The 15,586-nt window shown below is 38.4% G+C and overlaps 3 protein-coding genes across 3 annotated transcripts in view; 2 read left to right on the forward strand and 1 right to left on the reverse strand.

Annotated features, from left to right (window-relative positions):
- The window catches only part of LOC112045895 (uncharacterized), a 159,705-nt gene that overhangs the window by 118,468 nt on the left and 25,651 nt on the right, over positions 1-15,586 (reverse strand). The window lies entirely within an intron of this gene.
- LOC112045909 (uncharacterized) lies at positions 170-7,179 on the forward strand. The gene is made up of 6 exons (XM_024082296.2): positions 170-350; positions 2,112-2,315; positions 3,617-3,770; positions 5,816-5,999; positions 6,399-6,515; positions 6,968-7,179. Exons 2-6 carry the CDS (start codon positions 2,129-2,131, stop codon positions 7,166-7,168), a joined length of 843 nt encoding a protein of 280 aa, XP_023938064.1. The 5' UTR covers positions 170-350; positions 2,112-2,128; the 3' UTR covers positions 7,169-7,179.
- LOC128198312 (craniofacial development protein 2-like) lies at positions 10,122-10,904 on the forward strand (the record flags this gene model as incomplete). Its single annotated transcript, XM_052882918.1, has 1 exon — positions 10,122-10,904. A coding segment is annotated over exon 1 (768 nt), but the record flags the coding sequence as incomplete, so codon positions are not given.

Below are 15,586 nucleotides of genomic sequence, written 5' to 3' on the forward strand. Positions count from 1 at the left end.
TTTGAAATCTATGCAGTTTACTTGAAATAAATAATTATTAGAGCTAGCCTCCCAGAAAAACAAAAAAAAAGCCGCTCGCAAAAAAATACACCGTCTCCGTGCGACCAGTCGCAGGGGGCGGGTCGACTGTCGCTGCGACCAATCCGCGGCGACCATCGCGCGCACGCCGCGGACACGTCAGTCGCATAGCGCGGGCCGCGGTGAGCGAGCGTGCGTCACTTCTGTCGCAGAGAAAACGTCACCGCGTCGACGGGTCGAGTCGAGCGCGTGTGGAATCCGTTTCATTGCCCCCCGCCCCGCACCCTGCCACAGCGGAGGGGAATTTTTTGTGAATTGTGTGTGAAAATACAGTAAGTGCATAACTTCTGTGTAGTTTTTTATGACAAGTTAGCCCTTGACTGCTATCTCACCTGAAGTGTGACGATACAGTCTTGATGGAAGTGGGCTAACTTAATACAAGTTTTTTCTAGTTATATCTCTTGACAGTTAATACGCGGCGTCATAGTATCTACTAGAATGCTAAATCGCTTGGTGGTACGTGTTTGCCGGTTGGGTTGTTAAACTAACCCTAAGTTAGTTATCGAATTCAGGACCTCTTAATTGAAAACCAATGCATTAAGTAAGCTGCCAAAGAGTGGATTACAGTATTAACTACCTAAATTTTCAATGATTATGACCATATTTGAAAAAATATTCAATGATTATACCATATTTGGTATTTAATTCGTTTAATTTATTAGGTTAGAGGCCATTTTGGCTATAAAGTTATCATGAATCTCATGTCCGTTTGTTTGTAAAGTACTTATAGCCCGTTTCACGTGCAGTTATCTAATGTTTTTATACCTATGACATGACAATACTAAATTGACTAATCAATAATATTATTAGAAAACCATTATAAAGAAAAAAACAGCTTATAAATAATGATCATGAATATCACAATTAATTTTATCTTCTTCTTTCACTCAATACTATGTTCTGACGTTAAGGTGCAGTTTCTATTTCGGTTATTTTGGAAAATATTTATAGATTAATATGGGAAAATACATATCGCATGTTACTATACCGATAACAACTACGTAACAACCTACTGTGTTATTTATCCAAATTGTCTTTCATCTGGCAATACAAGGTGATTACATTCATTTTACATGTGTATTATTTTGAGTGACATCTTGCGTTATACACAATTACGTTGCGTTATTTAACAGACTTCAAAAAAGGAGGAGGTTCTACGTTCGGTTGTATGTATTTCCAGCGATATTTCCGTCATTTGTGGACCGATTTTATAATGTAACTCGCTGATAATGTAAACTTTTATGGGTACTTTTTTTAATCTCTGAGAGTCTATTCGTTACAAACGAAGCTTTCCTGTTTTTAATACTTGATTTGTTTTGATTTAAGTTTAGTCAGTTGATTTTTATGTCAATGAAATATTCACTAATCCCAAGTACCTAGCGAGTACAAATGTCAAGTAGTTGTGACGTCATATTGTATAACGTCACCACGTGGTCGGTATAACGGATGGGGAGCACGTAGGAAATGTGGCCATATTTGTTATTCGCTCTGATATAGTCTGACACGATATCGCGACCGTGTGTTGAATACACGTATTATTTTAAATAACCCTCCGAAAGAATCATAATACACATACATTTGTAGCGCATGCACTTTGATTCCTTCATATATTCTAAATAAACTACCTACAATTATAACAAAGTAAGATTTGTTGTTTTTGTTTGTTTGCGTATTTCCCTTGCTTCTTATTCTAACATTTTCATAAATCCTTTCGTACTAGTCCGTCAGTTTAGGGTTACTCTTGACTTGAACTGACTTTTTATAAGAAACTAGCGGACGCCCGCGACTTCGTCCGCGTGGAATTCAGTTTTTACAAATCCCACGGAAACGATGGGTTTTTTCGGGATAAAAAGTAGCCAGAGTAAAATCAACAAGCCGCAGCGTAAAAGAGGAACAAACGTACTTACACACTTACACACAGACGTTCGCCTTTATAATATTAGTAGGATAGTAGGATTAGTAGGTAGTAGGATAGAATTAGTAGGATGAATATCGTAGATTTGGTCCGGGAGAGTTCGTTGCGTTCGTTCCAGCCACAAGCCTGTGCGAGATGATAAAGACGACGATGTACCAGCTGAACCCGGTGCGGCTCATCGACGAGATCAAGAAGCGGCCCGGCCTGTACCGCACCGACCAGCCGGCCGACCGCGAGGAGAAGCTGCAGCTGTGGAAGGAGGTCGGCGCCGAGATCTACGACGACTGGGACAGCTTCAACAAGGCCACCGCTTACGACAGAGGTACCGTCACTACTATGCTCGCCATTGACGATCTAGTATACCCACGTTTCTGCAGCACCCACGCTGTTGGTCGCTGCGTGCATGACGGCTCGACTTCAGCTCGACAAACGTCTTCGCTGCAGGCAGCGATGCAGAAATATGTATACTTGATCGTCAATGACTAGCAGCGGACCGCGGAGTGGGCGTGCCTCATGCCAATTCCAATAATAGTAATACTATGAAACGTGTTCGCTGCGGGCAGAGCTACAGAAACGTGGGTATATACTTGATAGTCAATGGCTAGCTTAGCATCTTATAAAACTTAGTATCACATAGCTCGAGCCAGGGTTCGAACCCTTACGGCTCACAGGGCCAGACCTCTCTTATACGGAACCACCAATGTGCTTCAAAGTGGATTAACAGCCATAAGTAATGTTTGATTTCGTAAAGCTTACTATCAGATGTTAATGATAATGAACGAATAGTTGATAGTAATAGTTGTTCATATTACTGTTCCACATGACGATAATCTGGTTAAAGCTGAAAAGGAAAAAGTATCAAAATACTTGGACCTTGCTCACGAGATTACCGCCATGTTGAATGTTGAGTCAACTATTATTGTTCCGATAGTTGTTTCAGTCAATGGTCTTATAGCGAAAAGCTTCGACCAACACCTTAAGAAGCTTTCGCTAAACTGTTGGATCAAGAGTCGGATACAAAAGGCAGTGATTTTTGAGACGGCGCGTATTGTGAGGAGGTTCCTCACTCTGGAGTCCTGACCACCGGTTGCTTGGGCACTCAAATGTCCCGCAACGGAAGGGTTGATTTTTTTTTTATAAATTTTTAATAGTGTTTCGTATTTTATATTTATATTGACACTGTTAAAAATTAAAAAAAAAATTGGTTGCCTGTAAAGTCGGTATACGGGCGAAAGTGACAACGACTTTGAGTGGTAAAATAATTTTAATGTGAATATTCATTCGTATAGTAGGAAGAAGGATGAAATAATAGTAACAATTTAAAACATTTATTTATACAAAGAATTATATTTAAAACATTAATTTATACAAAGAATCTCGCACTGAATTTCATATTAACAAAATTTTATTCACTCGCTCTCATTGTGAGCGCATAACGTGAGCGGAGCGTAACGCAGTTTCTTGAAGTGTCACCCGGCAAACCAATTTATAAGACGTTGTCACGTCAAAAGAACTAATAAATGAATGAGAGTTAAACTAATGAACGGATTACGGCTCTCCGAGGCGCGATGGATTTGCTGCGACGTATTTTCGGGTTAAACAATCAGTTTGGTTTGTCGTCAGTGCTGCAGCTGCAGAGGAAGTGGCGCTCGCTGCGCGACGCGTACAACCGCGAGCTGCGCGCGCGCCGGTCTGTGGCCCGCGGACACCGGCGCGTCTACATCTACTTCAAGCGGATGAGCTTCCTCGGCGGCTTCGAGGGCACCGTCAGCGACGAGTGAGCCCCACATCTTGTTTAGATCAGGGGTCTTTTGTGACCCCAACTTGTTTAGTTGGGGTCACAAAATACCCCAACTAAACAAGCACTTATTGTTTTATACTTTGAAAATGAGGAATTTGTGACAGCTTTTAAAATTTATTCGTAGTTTTCTATTTTAATTGAAAAGCTTAGGTGAGATTCGTAATTGCATTAAAAATTGGGATTTAATGGCAGCTCGCGTTTAATCATATCTTCTGAATTAAAATATGGGGTAATACAACTTTAAAACACCCCTACTTTACGTCGGGGTTTGAAATCGGTCCAACATCGGATAAAGTCACAGTCGCAGATAAGAATTTGTGCGGCGATGTCGTAAAGGGAGGCAGATAAGTCGACTCGACTGTCAGCCCCGTCCCCAGCGGATTAGGGCTAAAGCGGCTTTAGTCGGGACGGTTGCGACTCTAATCTGAGATACTATAAGTAGAATGAGGGTATGGTTACAACACTTCGACTTAAAAAAAACTCTGAACCTAATTCTACAGGTTAATTCTGAACTGCCTGAACTGCTTCTGAAGTCGAGGGTACTGAATTCCTTAAACATAAAGATGCTTGGAGGCATCAGTTTCCACCTTCACATAGAAAATAAAAGTAAAAAGAAATTTTAATGATTACTAATAGTGATGAATAATAACATACCAACAATTTGTTAATATAATAACACAAAATTTTCAACTATTGTTTAACTAAGAATTACCTAAACAATAATCCGAATAAAAAACTTAGAGCATAACAAGCATAACAAATATTACATCAATTTTAATTAATTAATTATTCATTTAATTAGTTTGTATATTAAATGTAGGTAATTGGCGATTATTGTAATAATAGTTTTCATAATTAAGCAACCCTGTAACAATGAAGTACTAATTAATAATGAACTAACGAGATAGCAGTGAGTCAATGAAGCGATAAACGTCGTCACGATTATTTGTAATATTACCAACATAACGGAAGCTTAGGTTATCCGAGTATTAATCGAACGGTTATACTTAATAAATACTGAATAAAATTATCTTCAGACTTAAAAAAAACCAAGAATGCATATTTGTATTGTCTGTGATTTTCTCTTAAACTATTAATCCGCTTTGGGTGGGGTTTCAATTCTGAGAATAACATGAAACCGGTTCGCTTTTACTTGAAAGTATATTTACAAATCGTACTACGCTTATGTTTATCAATCAATCACTTAAAATCAGCTAATTAATTTTAATGAAACTCAGCACAATAATCTGGATTAGTAAGAGAAGGTTTTCATCTCCTTCCGTCTGTCTGTTGAGGCGAGTCATCAAAGCTGGTTTCGAAAATCAAAATCCATTTAGATTTTCGAAATTCACATACATGTACATGAACATTGAAACATTTCAAGTAGGCTAACTTACAAGCACTGTTGTTATAATATAATAATGATAAGTTTATTAATCCGAAAACCTAGGCCGGACATAATTACTTATAGCTGATTTTAAATTTTCATCCAAAAGAACCAAACACGGTAAAGAAGTGAATTATTTGCAATGCCATTTTCGATTGCGATGAAACTTTTCTTGCTTCAAAATAAAAGAAAACAATAATCTTACTACACAGTAGTGTAGCAAAGTTGCATTCGTTTTCTGTTTTGGAAAGTAGAATACAACATCGTGATCAGGTGTTGCATTGAACGTTGCAGTACCGTCGTGACCACAATCTGCGGAATTACGTTGAAATCAGAAACTTTAATATGTAAATATACATAAATCCAATCCAATGTAACATTAATACTTTGTAGTATTCAACAGTGATCAAACGCAAAATGTTTTTAAGTCCCATTTCCATTTAAGATTTGGGTTTTTAAAGTTTCGTGCCCAAAGAGCAAAATGTGACGTAACTTTGAATGAAATCAGTTCTTTAAAAATTGGAAGTTAATCAAATTCAAGTTATTCAAATACGAGTGTAAAAATGAGTCGTCGAAAAAGTTAAATTCAAACGACAGTACTCACAAATAAATTTGTTATTTGTTATTGTTGCAGTGATGAAGAAGGCAACGACATAATATTCGCAAATTCTCCACTAGAAGAGCCCCCCGATCCCCTGTACCCGGTTCAGAACAAGGCCCCCATCAAAATAAAACGGAAGCGAAGAAAAAAGTCCGCCTCCTCCTGTGACGACCCCCCGCCCGGAGACGAGATGGAAATGCCTGTCTTCAATATGGAGGTTCCTTTCAGTTTCTCATCATCTACTTTTATGTTTAGAATAAATAATAATAATTTTGATTCTAAGGGTTCATTTACACGAGCAGCACTTCCAACGGCAGCTGGCAACTGCTACCGTACCGCCGTTGACAGCAGTCGGCGACTGCCGTCGACAGCCTACTTTCTACTAATATTATAAACGCGAAAGTTTGTATAGATGTTTGTTAATCTTTAACGCCGCAACTACTCAATCGATTTGATTGAAATTTGCAATGGAAATAGATTTTACTCTGGATAAACAAATACTTTTCATCCCGGAAAAATCTATGGTTCCTGAGGCATATGTGAAAAACTAATTTCACGCGGACGTCCGCTAGTGTTACATAATGTTAACTAAATAAATAATGTTTGTTTTTGTCAGGTCCCCGAAGAGAGCGATAGTGACAGACTGTTCCTCATGTCGTTCCTGCCAGAGATGAAGCAGCTGCCCGCCAACGTGAAGATGTGGGCGCGCGCGCAGATCGCCAACGTCATGCAGGTAGGGGCACCATGTCTCAGGGTTTGTCCTGGGATTTTACTATTTATAAACCCTTCTCAGAACTGCGCATCTATTTCGCATATCTTATTATTTTTCGGGATTTTTAGAATTGCCAATAAACCAGCTTACATTTTAAAATTCAGTGATAAAAAGTAAAAAAAAAAAATCAAAAATAATCTTTTGGTAAATGGGAGGCTGGGGGATGCCGCGCTTCGAGTGCGATGCGCAAAGCATCAGCAAGATTCGCAGCGTATAAAACCGATATTCTTTTTAAATGGTTAAGTATAACTTGACACCTGGCCACAAACATCATTCGAGCCAAGTGTCAAGTTAATCCGCACGAGCTGTACTTTTGAGAGAAAATTCTGTAACAAAAAAATCCGAGTGTTTTACAATGGAAATAAGGCTTTTTCTCCACACTCAATTTTTTCATCTGGTTGCCCTACATGTAGGAGGCGGTCACGTGCCACTTCAACAACTCCTTCCCGGGCAGCAGCGGTGTGGACCGGGGCAGTGCAATGGGCGGCAGCGGGGTCATGGGCGGTAGCGGGGTTATGGGCGGTGGGGTCATGAGCGCCGGAGTCATGGGTAGGAGCAGCCCCATGGTCAAACAGAGGAGGGCCAGCTCGGAGCAGTTCGGTGATAATATATAGTTTTATGACAATCTGGGCTTTTATTCACATACCCTCAGTATTTGACACAGTTTTTAAATTTCAATAATTTCGTAATCGCTGCCACAGACAGACACGTCAAACTTAAATACGCCGGGTGTTATAAAAGTAGGTAGGTATTACCTATATCAGCTTTGAACAGAATGTTCCCCCTTTTCCATTTATAATAATGTATTCAAAAGAGAATACCTAGGTAGATAAAATTGTTTTTGTACGAAACCTAGTTCTTTTGTCATACACACGTCATGTCAGATAGGTCGGTGATGTAGGTCATTCAGTTGTTTGTTTCTTTTTTATTTAGATAGGTACTCGTTTCGCTTAGCGACGACCAAACGCTTTCAGAATCGAAGTGTGGTATAAAAGAATAAGTTTCCAATTAATTAATTCGAGTATTAAACATTTTCTTTTTAATTTATTTATGGCCCTGGATACTGGTTCTTTAAGGCCAGTTACTCCGCGTATTCCATAGAGACGAGAGCTCGTCAAAAGATCCGTTCTATATTTAAAAATTACGCTCACAAGCATTGAGCAATCGCACTACAATAAAGTAAAACATCGTCGGTATCACGGTCTCAATAAACAAAAGACACGTGTTCATGTCGACTATAGCCATTATTACTGTACGTCGGTACATTTGTATGCGATAGGTATTCGAGTTGCGTTGAATCAACGTGTAATCTGAAGGGTCAGCCACTCGCGGCCGGCCGAGGCCTCGCATCGACCGCGCGCCGTTGCCGCTCCGCGCCACTTTCCCCGCGACGTTGCCGCCCCGCGCAGACCGACTGACTGCGACTCGGCTGTACACTTCACTTTGTTATGACTTGTTGCTGTCTATGAGCTTCAGTTCAGAAACCGCATGCATATTTTATTACATCGGCGACTTGTGTTCGACTTTTAAACTACACAAATACCTACCTTGAACATATTAGGTTTTTTTTCAAAGTTTTAGTCTGTACATACAGCAGAATCTAATATCATTTAGGTATCTACTACCTAGGTAGTGTAACCAATAGGGATTTGGCAAGTTTCTGAAGTGAGCTAGGCTGGCAACAAAGATCTAGCAGGATTCAGGAAGCTTACATTGGCTCAATTACAACATATACCTACCAGGCAACGTTGACTGCGTAACATGAGGACCGCATTCTGTTTACCAGACAAGCAAGCAGATTAGGTAGGATCCAGTAAAGCAATACATGCCTGACAACGATATTTTATACTTAGATATGTTACATGCCTACACAATCACCGCAAAAAGTAATCCGAATCTAACTACTCCACTGATCGCACACATGCACAATTTTGTGTTTACTTACATTAGGTATATATTTACTAGCAGACGCACGCGACTTCGCCTGCCCTTAGACCTCTTTAATCCAGCCCTATCGCAAAATCCGTTCTTAGTGAATACCTACCTACCTACTAACTATAAACTACCTTTGTAGCTTTTTACATCAAGCAGTATTTTTTTCGACCTTTCGCATATATGTATAGACGAAATATAATGTGATTTAAGAAACTTAAACGGGGTTTGGGTTTTCTATTATATTCTATTAGCTCTATCACATCCCATACCATTTCATTATCGCTATCGCTATCGCGCGACTTTTCATACAAACTTTCAACCCCTTATTGCACGACCTTCTCTTTTTATTTTAGGGATAAAAAGCAGCCTATGTTCTGCTCCAAGGTCCCATTTATTATAATACCAAAATTCATTTTGATCGGTTCAGCGGTTTAGCCGTGCAAAGGTAACAAATAGACAGACAGCCAGACTTACATTCGAATTTGTATACTGTGGTATTGATTATTTATGTATACGTATGAGTATACCTATAGTTTTTACACTTCCTGAACTCACAACTCGACATTATAGACAATATTTACGTATTATTTGTTTAAAATAACTTTTGTTTTTTACTATTATTACTTTTGTGCGCCTCCGTTTCGACGCGTTAGTAACATATCTATTAGTATAAAATCTTTGCTACCTACGCAACTGTAATGGCATCAATGTGATGTTACTAGTGGTACCTCTTTAGTGTATGTCGATAATACTTATTATTATAATATAATATATATAATTTTTCCCTAATTTTAGGTAGAATGTTTTAAATTTAAACTAGGAACACCGGATGATTCTCTGGAGGTTTTGTATTTCAAGATAAAAAAATTTTAGATTTAAAAAAATACACCATCTTATCTCTTTAGTTTTTGTAAACAGTTTTTAAAATACATAAGAATGGCTGCATCACTGTTATGTTCTCTGCCCCTCTATTTGCCTATTACTCTTTAATCTGTGGAAGTTACCACGGAATTAATAAATAGGTTTATAGAACAGAAAATTGGCGTTTTGCTAAGTTCCGTGGAACTTAGTTTACAACAGTGCTATACGCTGATTTGTATTAAAATCATCTTACGAAGTCAATGATTAAAATAGAACAACCAGTCACTTTGATGGAATTTATAGTTAAGGACATCGCGTGGGAAGCTTGCTCGATCAAATAAATATTTAAAACTAATGTCCGTGCCCGCCAACAAACGTTTTCTGTCAGTTTCTAGGTGTGTTCTACCAAATTAGAATATCACAAGTCACCCAAAATGTAGTGGTGCACAGTTTGTGCGAACAGGGTGCACACGAGGCGGAAAAATATCACAGAAGTAATATAGATACATATAAACGAATATTATAAAGAGGTCATATTTGCAATTATTTTCATGAACAACAACTATTTTCATCAACAATGAAATTTTATTAGTAAGACACCGATTTTAAAAAATCATTCACCATTACAAGAGCTACATCTTAACGGGAACTACGTGGTTGAAAACGCGGGGCGTGTGCTAGTTAAATAGTCACACATGATAAAGATAATAAATAATAAATTAACTTGAAATTTTATGTTATTTTAAAAGTGTATTAAAGAATTGGTAGCCAAAACATTTAAAAAATATGTCAATACAAGGAAACGGATTTTGTGAGAAGGTTAAGGCGTACCCCCTAGGCGACGCGCAGGTGCAGCACCCGGCGCCTGTGGGAAATGGACAAGGGTTGTTGCATCACGGACGGGTGCGACGTAAGAAGCAAGTCCGGGAAGTAAGAATGAGGATGGTAAGCTGGAATGTAGGAACTATGACTGGGAAAGGAAGAGAGCTAGCGGATGTTTTAGAAAGGAGACGTGTGAACATTGCTTGTTTGCAAGAAACGAGATGGAAGGGTTCAAAAGCTAGAGAAATCGGGATGGGTTTTAAATTTTTTTACTGCGGGAGTGATGGCAAAAGGAATGGGGTTGGCGTAGTGTTAGATAATGAGTTGAAAAAATGTGTGACAGATGTAAATAGAGTTAATGATCGAATTATAGTAGTCAAACTAATTATAGAAAATGTAATGTCCAATATAGTAAGTGTATATGCGCCTCAAACAGGTTGTGATGATGCGACGAAAGAGAAGTTTTGGAATGATTTTGACGGAGTTATGATAGCTATCCCCAATAATGAAAAGGTCTATATAGGGGGAGATTTTAATGGTCATGTAGGAAGACTCAATGAAAGTTATGAGAGAGTACATGGAGGTCGGGGCTTTGGAAACCGTAATCGGGAGGGAGAAAACCTGCTGCAGGGAGCCACGGCTTTTGATCTGGCAGTAGTTAATACATTCTTTGAAAAACAGGATCAACATTTGATAACATATAAAAGTGGGAATCATAATACACAAATTGACTATTTTCTTATAAGAAGAGACCATATTAAAGAAATTAAAAACTGTAAAGTCATACCGGGGGAACCTTTAGTATCACAACACCGACTTTTACTAATGGAAATAAAAATTAAAATCCAAAAGACTATGCCTAAGCCTAAGATCCTGCCCAAAATAAAATGGTACATGTTAGAGAAAGAGGAGTGTGTGAAAGAGTTTCGAACAAGAGTGGTAGACAAAATGATTGACATGGATGACCTTAACAATAAATCGGGGAATGAATGCTGGAATGAAATAGCTTTGTGCATGAGGAGTGAGGCAAAGAATGTTTTTGGAGAGACTAAAGGTAAAAGTATGATAGCTAAAGACACATGGTGGTGGAGTAAGGATATACAAAATATACTGAAAGAAAAGAAGGATGCATTTAAGGATTGGAAAAATGTGAGTGATTATGACGGCAATTCGAAAGAGATTAAAAAGAATGTTTACGTGGAGAAGAAAATGAAAGCGAAAAAAGCGGTTGCTATTGCAAGGGGAAAAGTAAACAGTAAATTGTATGAGTCCCTAGATTATCCCCAAGGGCAAAAAGACTTATTTCGCCTAGCAAAAGCGAGAGAAAAGAATGCAAGGGATAGAGTACATGTGAAATGCATAAAAGATGATGCCGGAAAGGTTTTGACAAATGACGAAGAAATAAAAGGTCGGTGGAAGGAATACTTTAAAAAGTTGATGAACGAAGAGAATGACTGGAATCGCGAATTAGAGAATGTATCAATGAATGTGGCAGTGGTAAAAGAGGTGAGTATAGATGAAGTAAAATTGGCAGTGCAAAGTATGAAAAGTGGTAAAGCGGTAGGGCCTGACAGTATACCAGTCGAAGCATGGAAGTGCCTGAAAGTGGATGGATGGAAATGGCTGACTTTATTTTTCAATAAGTTGTTGCACGAAGAGTCAATCCCGGAAGAGTGGTCCAGCAGTTCGTTGGTGCCCATATTTAAAAATAAGGGTGATGTCCAAAATTGCAACAACTATCGAGGAATAAAGCTCATGTCACATACTATGAAGATTTGGGAGAAAGTGATAGATAAGAGAATAAGAGAGGAGAGTGAGGTTACTCTAAATCAGTTTGGGTTTATGCCAGGACGGGGTACAACTGATGCCATTTTCGCTTTGCGTCAACTGTGTGAGAAATATAGGAATGCACAAAAGAATCTCCACATGGTGTTTGTTGACTTAGAGAAAGCGTATGACAGAGTACCCCGTGAGGTTGTATGGTGGGCTATGAACGTGAAGAAAATACCTGGGAAGTATGTTAGAATAGTGAAAGAAATGTATAGAGATGCATGCACGAGCATACGGTCAGAAGCTGGTGTTACTGACAAGTTTCAAGTGGAGGTGGGCTTACACCAAGGATCGGCTTTAAGCCCCTATTTGTTTCTCCTAGTAATGGATGCTCTGACATCAGACATACAGGAAAAAGCACCTTGGTGTATGCTGTTCGCCGATGATATTGTACTTGTCGGAGAAAACGCATCTGAGGTACAGAGCAGACTGGGAAAATGGCAGGAGAAATTGGAAAGTGTTGGTCTACGAATCAGTCAAACGAAAACTGAATACTTATTCTTGGACTTTGGCGGTACATCTCAATCTTCCAAAATTGCCTTAAATGATGTAACCCTACCAGCTTGCTCCGATTTTCGGTACCTCGGGTCGCTTTTTCAAAACGATGGCAATGTGGACCGAGACGTAAAAAGTAGAATGAATGCGGGATGGATGAAATGGCGACAGGTCTCAGGTGTACTATGTGACCCGCGAATGCCTCTTAGACTTAAGGGTAAAATATACAAAACGGTTGTAAGACCTGTCGTGCTGTATGGATCAGAATGTTGGGCGGTGAAAGGGATGGATAGTAAACGAATGCATGTGAACGAAATGCGTATGTTGAGATGGATGTGTGGTGTGACAAGAATAGATAAAATAAGGAATGAGTATATAAGAGGAAGTCTGAAGGTGGCGCCAGTGACAGAAAAATTGAGGAGTAGAAGGTTAGCTTGGTATGGACATGTAATGCGTAGAGAGGAAAGTCATATTACTAGAAAAATGTTGAATGTGCAAGTGGAAGGTCATAAGAGGAGAGGAAGGCCAAAGAAGAGATGGTTGGATTGTGTGAAAGAGGACATGTGTGTAAAAGGAGTGGATGATGAGTTGACGAGTAATAGAAACGAATGGAAAAGATTGACATATTTTTCCGACCCCACTTAAGTGGGATAAGGGTAAGGAGATGATGATTAAAGAATTGGTAGTACATAAAGCTAAACATTATATTACTTACTTATAAGTCACATTATAAGTCTATGAAAAGTAGCGCCTTGCTTGGTACAAATTAAATTAAATTACATTAAAAAAATTTCGTTATCCCCTATACAGTTGTAGAAATTCTGTAAGAGATATTTTTTTAAATGGATCTAAGAGAGATGCTCGGATACTCGTAGTGTGAGAAATAAAAAAAAAGAAACTGCTGGTAGAAAATGCTTGAAACCGGTCCGTGCATTAATCATTGTAGGTAATTAGTTGCGCCGGGCTTTTTACGCTGAATGCATAGACTAAAGGAAAAAAATAGACAGCCGGCCATAAAAAAACTAAACCGGTTAGAATACAATTAATAAAAGGACAATTAATTATACTTATCGATCATTATTATCGGACCAAATAGGTATGGCGGAGGAATAGTGGCTAGCTAGACTTTTACGTAAAAATATGCTTATGCTTATGCTTATAAGAAAATATAAAATACAGGTGCAAAAGTGTATATTTTTATAATCAAAAGACAGGGTGATAAAATAAAATATTTTTATCAGGAATATCAATACTGTTTTTTAAAACTCTTTAATTCTCGGTCCGAGCCCACAACAATCAATAATATTAATAGACCAACAGGCGGGTTTGGAGCCAAGGACTCTCGGAAATGTTAATTTGTTGAGGCCCTAACGAAAATAATAAAATCTAATATTTATATTTTTATTTATTTATTGTTTCATAGCTGTTATTACTATTTTCATACCTAAATATTTCGTAGATCGTTCATCTATATCAATATGATATGATAAAATACCAGTTTTAATTCATTCAACTAAATAACTTTTCTGTGCTCTGTCTATCTCTTTTGTGTAGTCTGTGCGTTTTATGCAAAATGGTATAAAAGTTTGAATATTCAAATTGTGTCCCGGGGATAGAGCTCAATCTTTCTTTGTAGTTAGGTAAGTTTTAATGTAAAGAACTGCGAAAAAATATTATTATTATTCTATTGAGAAATTACTTTAGGGTTACAAAAGATTGTTAATTAATCTAATTTTCTGACATAATGTAGCTGCACGGGTTCTAATGCAGATAGTAATATAATTTATTTCTTTTCTGTTTACTACATTGATATTGAAAAAACATCGTTCAGCTGTTTTGGTATCAAAACGCACTCAATACTCAAGAAGAAGGTCTTTCAACAATGAATAATTTAATTTAAGCGGCAACAATGCATTGGTTCGACAAACATTATCAAGTAGGTACATGACAAGTTACGAGTAGTAGATAGAAGATGTAGTCTGAGATGAAAGCGGGCTAACTTGTTAGGAGGAGGATGAAAAATCGGTTATACATGTATATACGGTTTCATCGTCCCGAAACGCTAAATCGCTTGGCAGTACGCCTTTGCCAAAACCTTCCACCAGCCAGACCTGGACCAATTAAGAAAATCTCAATCGGCCCAGCCGGGGATCGAACCCAGGATAGGTATACGTATACGTAACAAGCTATGGCCGATGCTTACCACCAGACCATACCTGAGTTAATTTAGTAATTATAAATTCCTAAAGTGATTCGAGCTGGGATGAAAACCATCAGCCGCCAGAAATGTCGACAAATAATGAAATGAAATGAGGTGGTGGTGATGATGATGATGATGATGATGATGATGATAATGATGATGATGATGATGTTGGTGATTATGATGATGATGACGATGATCACTGGTCAGTGTAGTAGTGACCACTCCAAACGGAAACTTTTCACCGGCGGCGCGGCTGCGGTTCGCGACGTTGCCGCTCCGCACTGCAGCACCTCGACTCCTACGCGTCTCTCTTGCTGCTCTAAGACTACACCGCAGTGGCACAGTGGTTATAACTAGCAGTCTAGGACTACCGAGAAGCTAAACACAATAAACCAGATGGGTTTCCGACCTTTACCTATTAAAATATTAGTAATTTCTTCTCTAGAAAACGTAAGTGCCAAAGAAGTTCTGTGGTTATCATTTTCTGAAATAGCCCGAGTACCGAAGAAGTAGTTTAGTTAGTACCTAGGTAAATAGTGTTTAAACAAGTAAATATAGCAAAATAGTTCAGTGGGTGGTATCAGTAATCGAGTTTGCGTACGTACCTACCTACCTAGTAGCTAGTTTGTAATGTTCAAACCACAGATTAAAGAGTAATAGGCAGATAAAGCGCACGGATAACGGCAGTAATGCAGCCATTTCAAATAAAATTCAAAAACGAATATTGAGTCAGTAGGACACGTACCGTCGCATCAGTAATTTCGAATATTAGTCACGAAAACTGGTGTCTTAGGTTTTTAAATATTGTAAAAAGTATACACAAACACAAAGAAGAAATACGCATAATAATAATATTTAAGATGATTAGAAAAAAAAAAATTTCATT

This window comes from Bicyclus anynana, chromosome 8 (assembly GCF_947172395.1).
Source record: "Bicyclus anynana chromosome 8, ilBicAnyn1.1, whole genome shotgun sequence".
Taxonomy (NCBI): Eukaryota; Metazoa; Arthropoda; class Insecta; order Lepidoptera; family Nymphalidae; genus Bicyclus; species Bicyclus anynana.

Excerpts from the sequence above, each read along its gene's own strand:
- LOC112045909 (XM_024082296.2), top strand. The coding sequence starts at position 2,129 with ATGATAAAGACGACGATGTACCAGCTGAACCCGGTGCGGCTCATCGAC. Across the intron at positions 2,316-3,616 it reads GGCCACCGCTTACGACAGAG|TGCTGCAGCTGCAGAGGAAG; the intron begins GTACCGTCACTA and ends GTTTGTCGTCAG. Across the intron at positions 6,000-6,398 it reads TGCCTGTCTTCAATATGGAG|GTCCCCGAAGAGAGCGATAG; the intron begins GTTCCTTTCAGT and ends TGTTTTTGTCAG.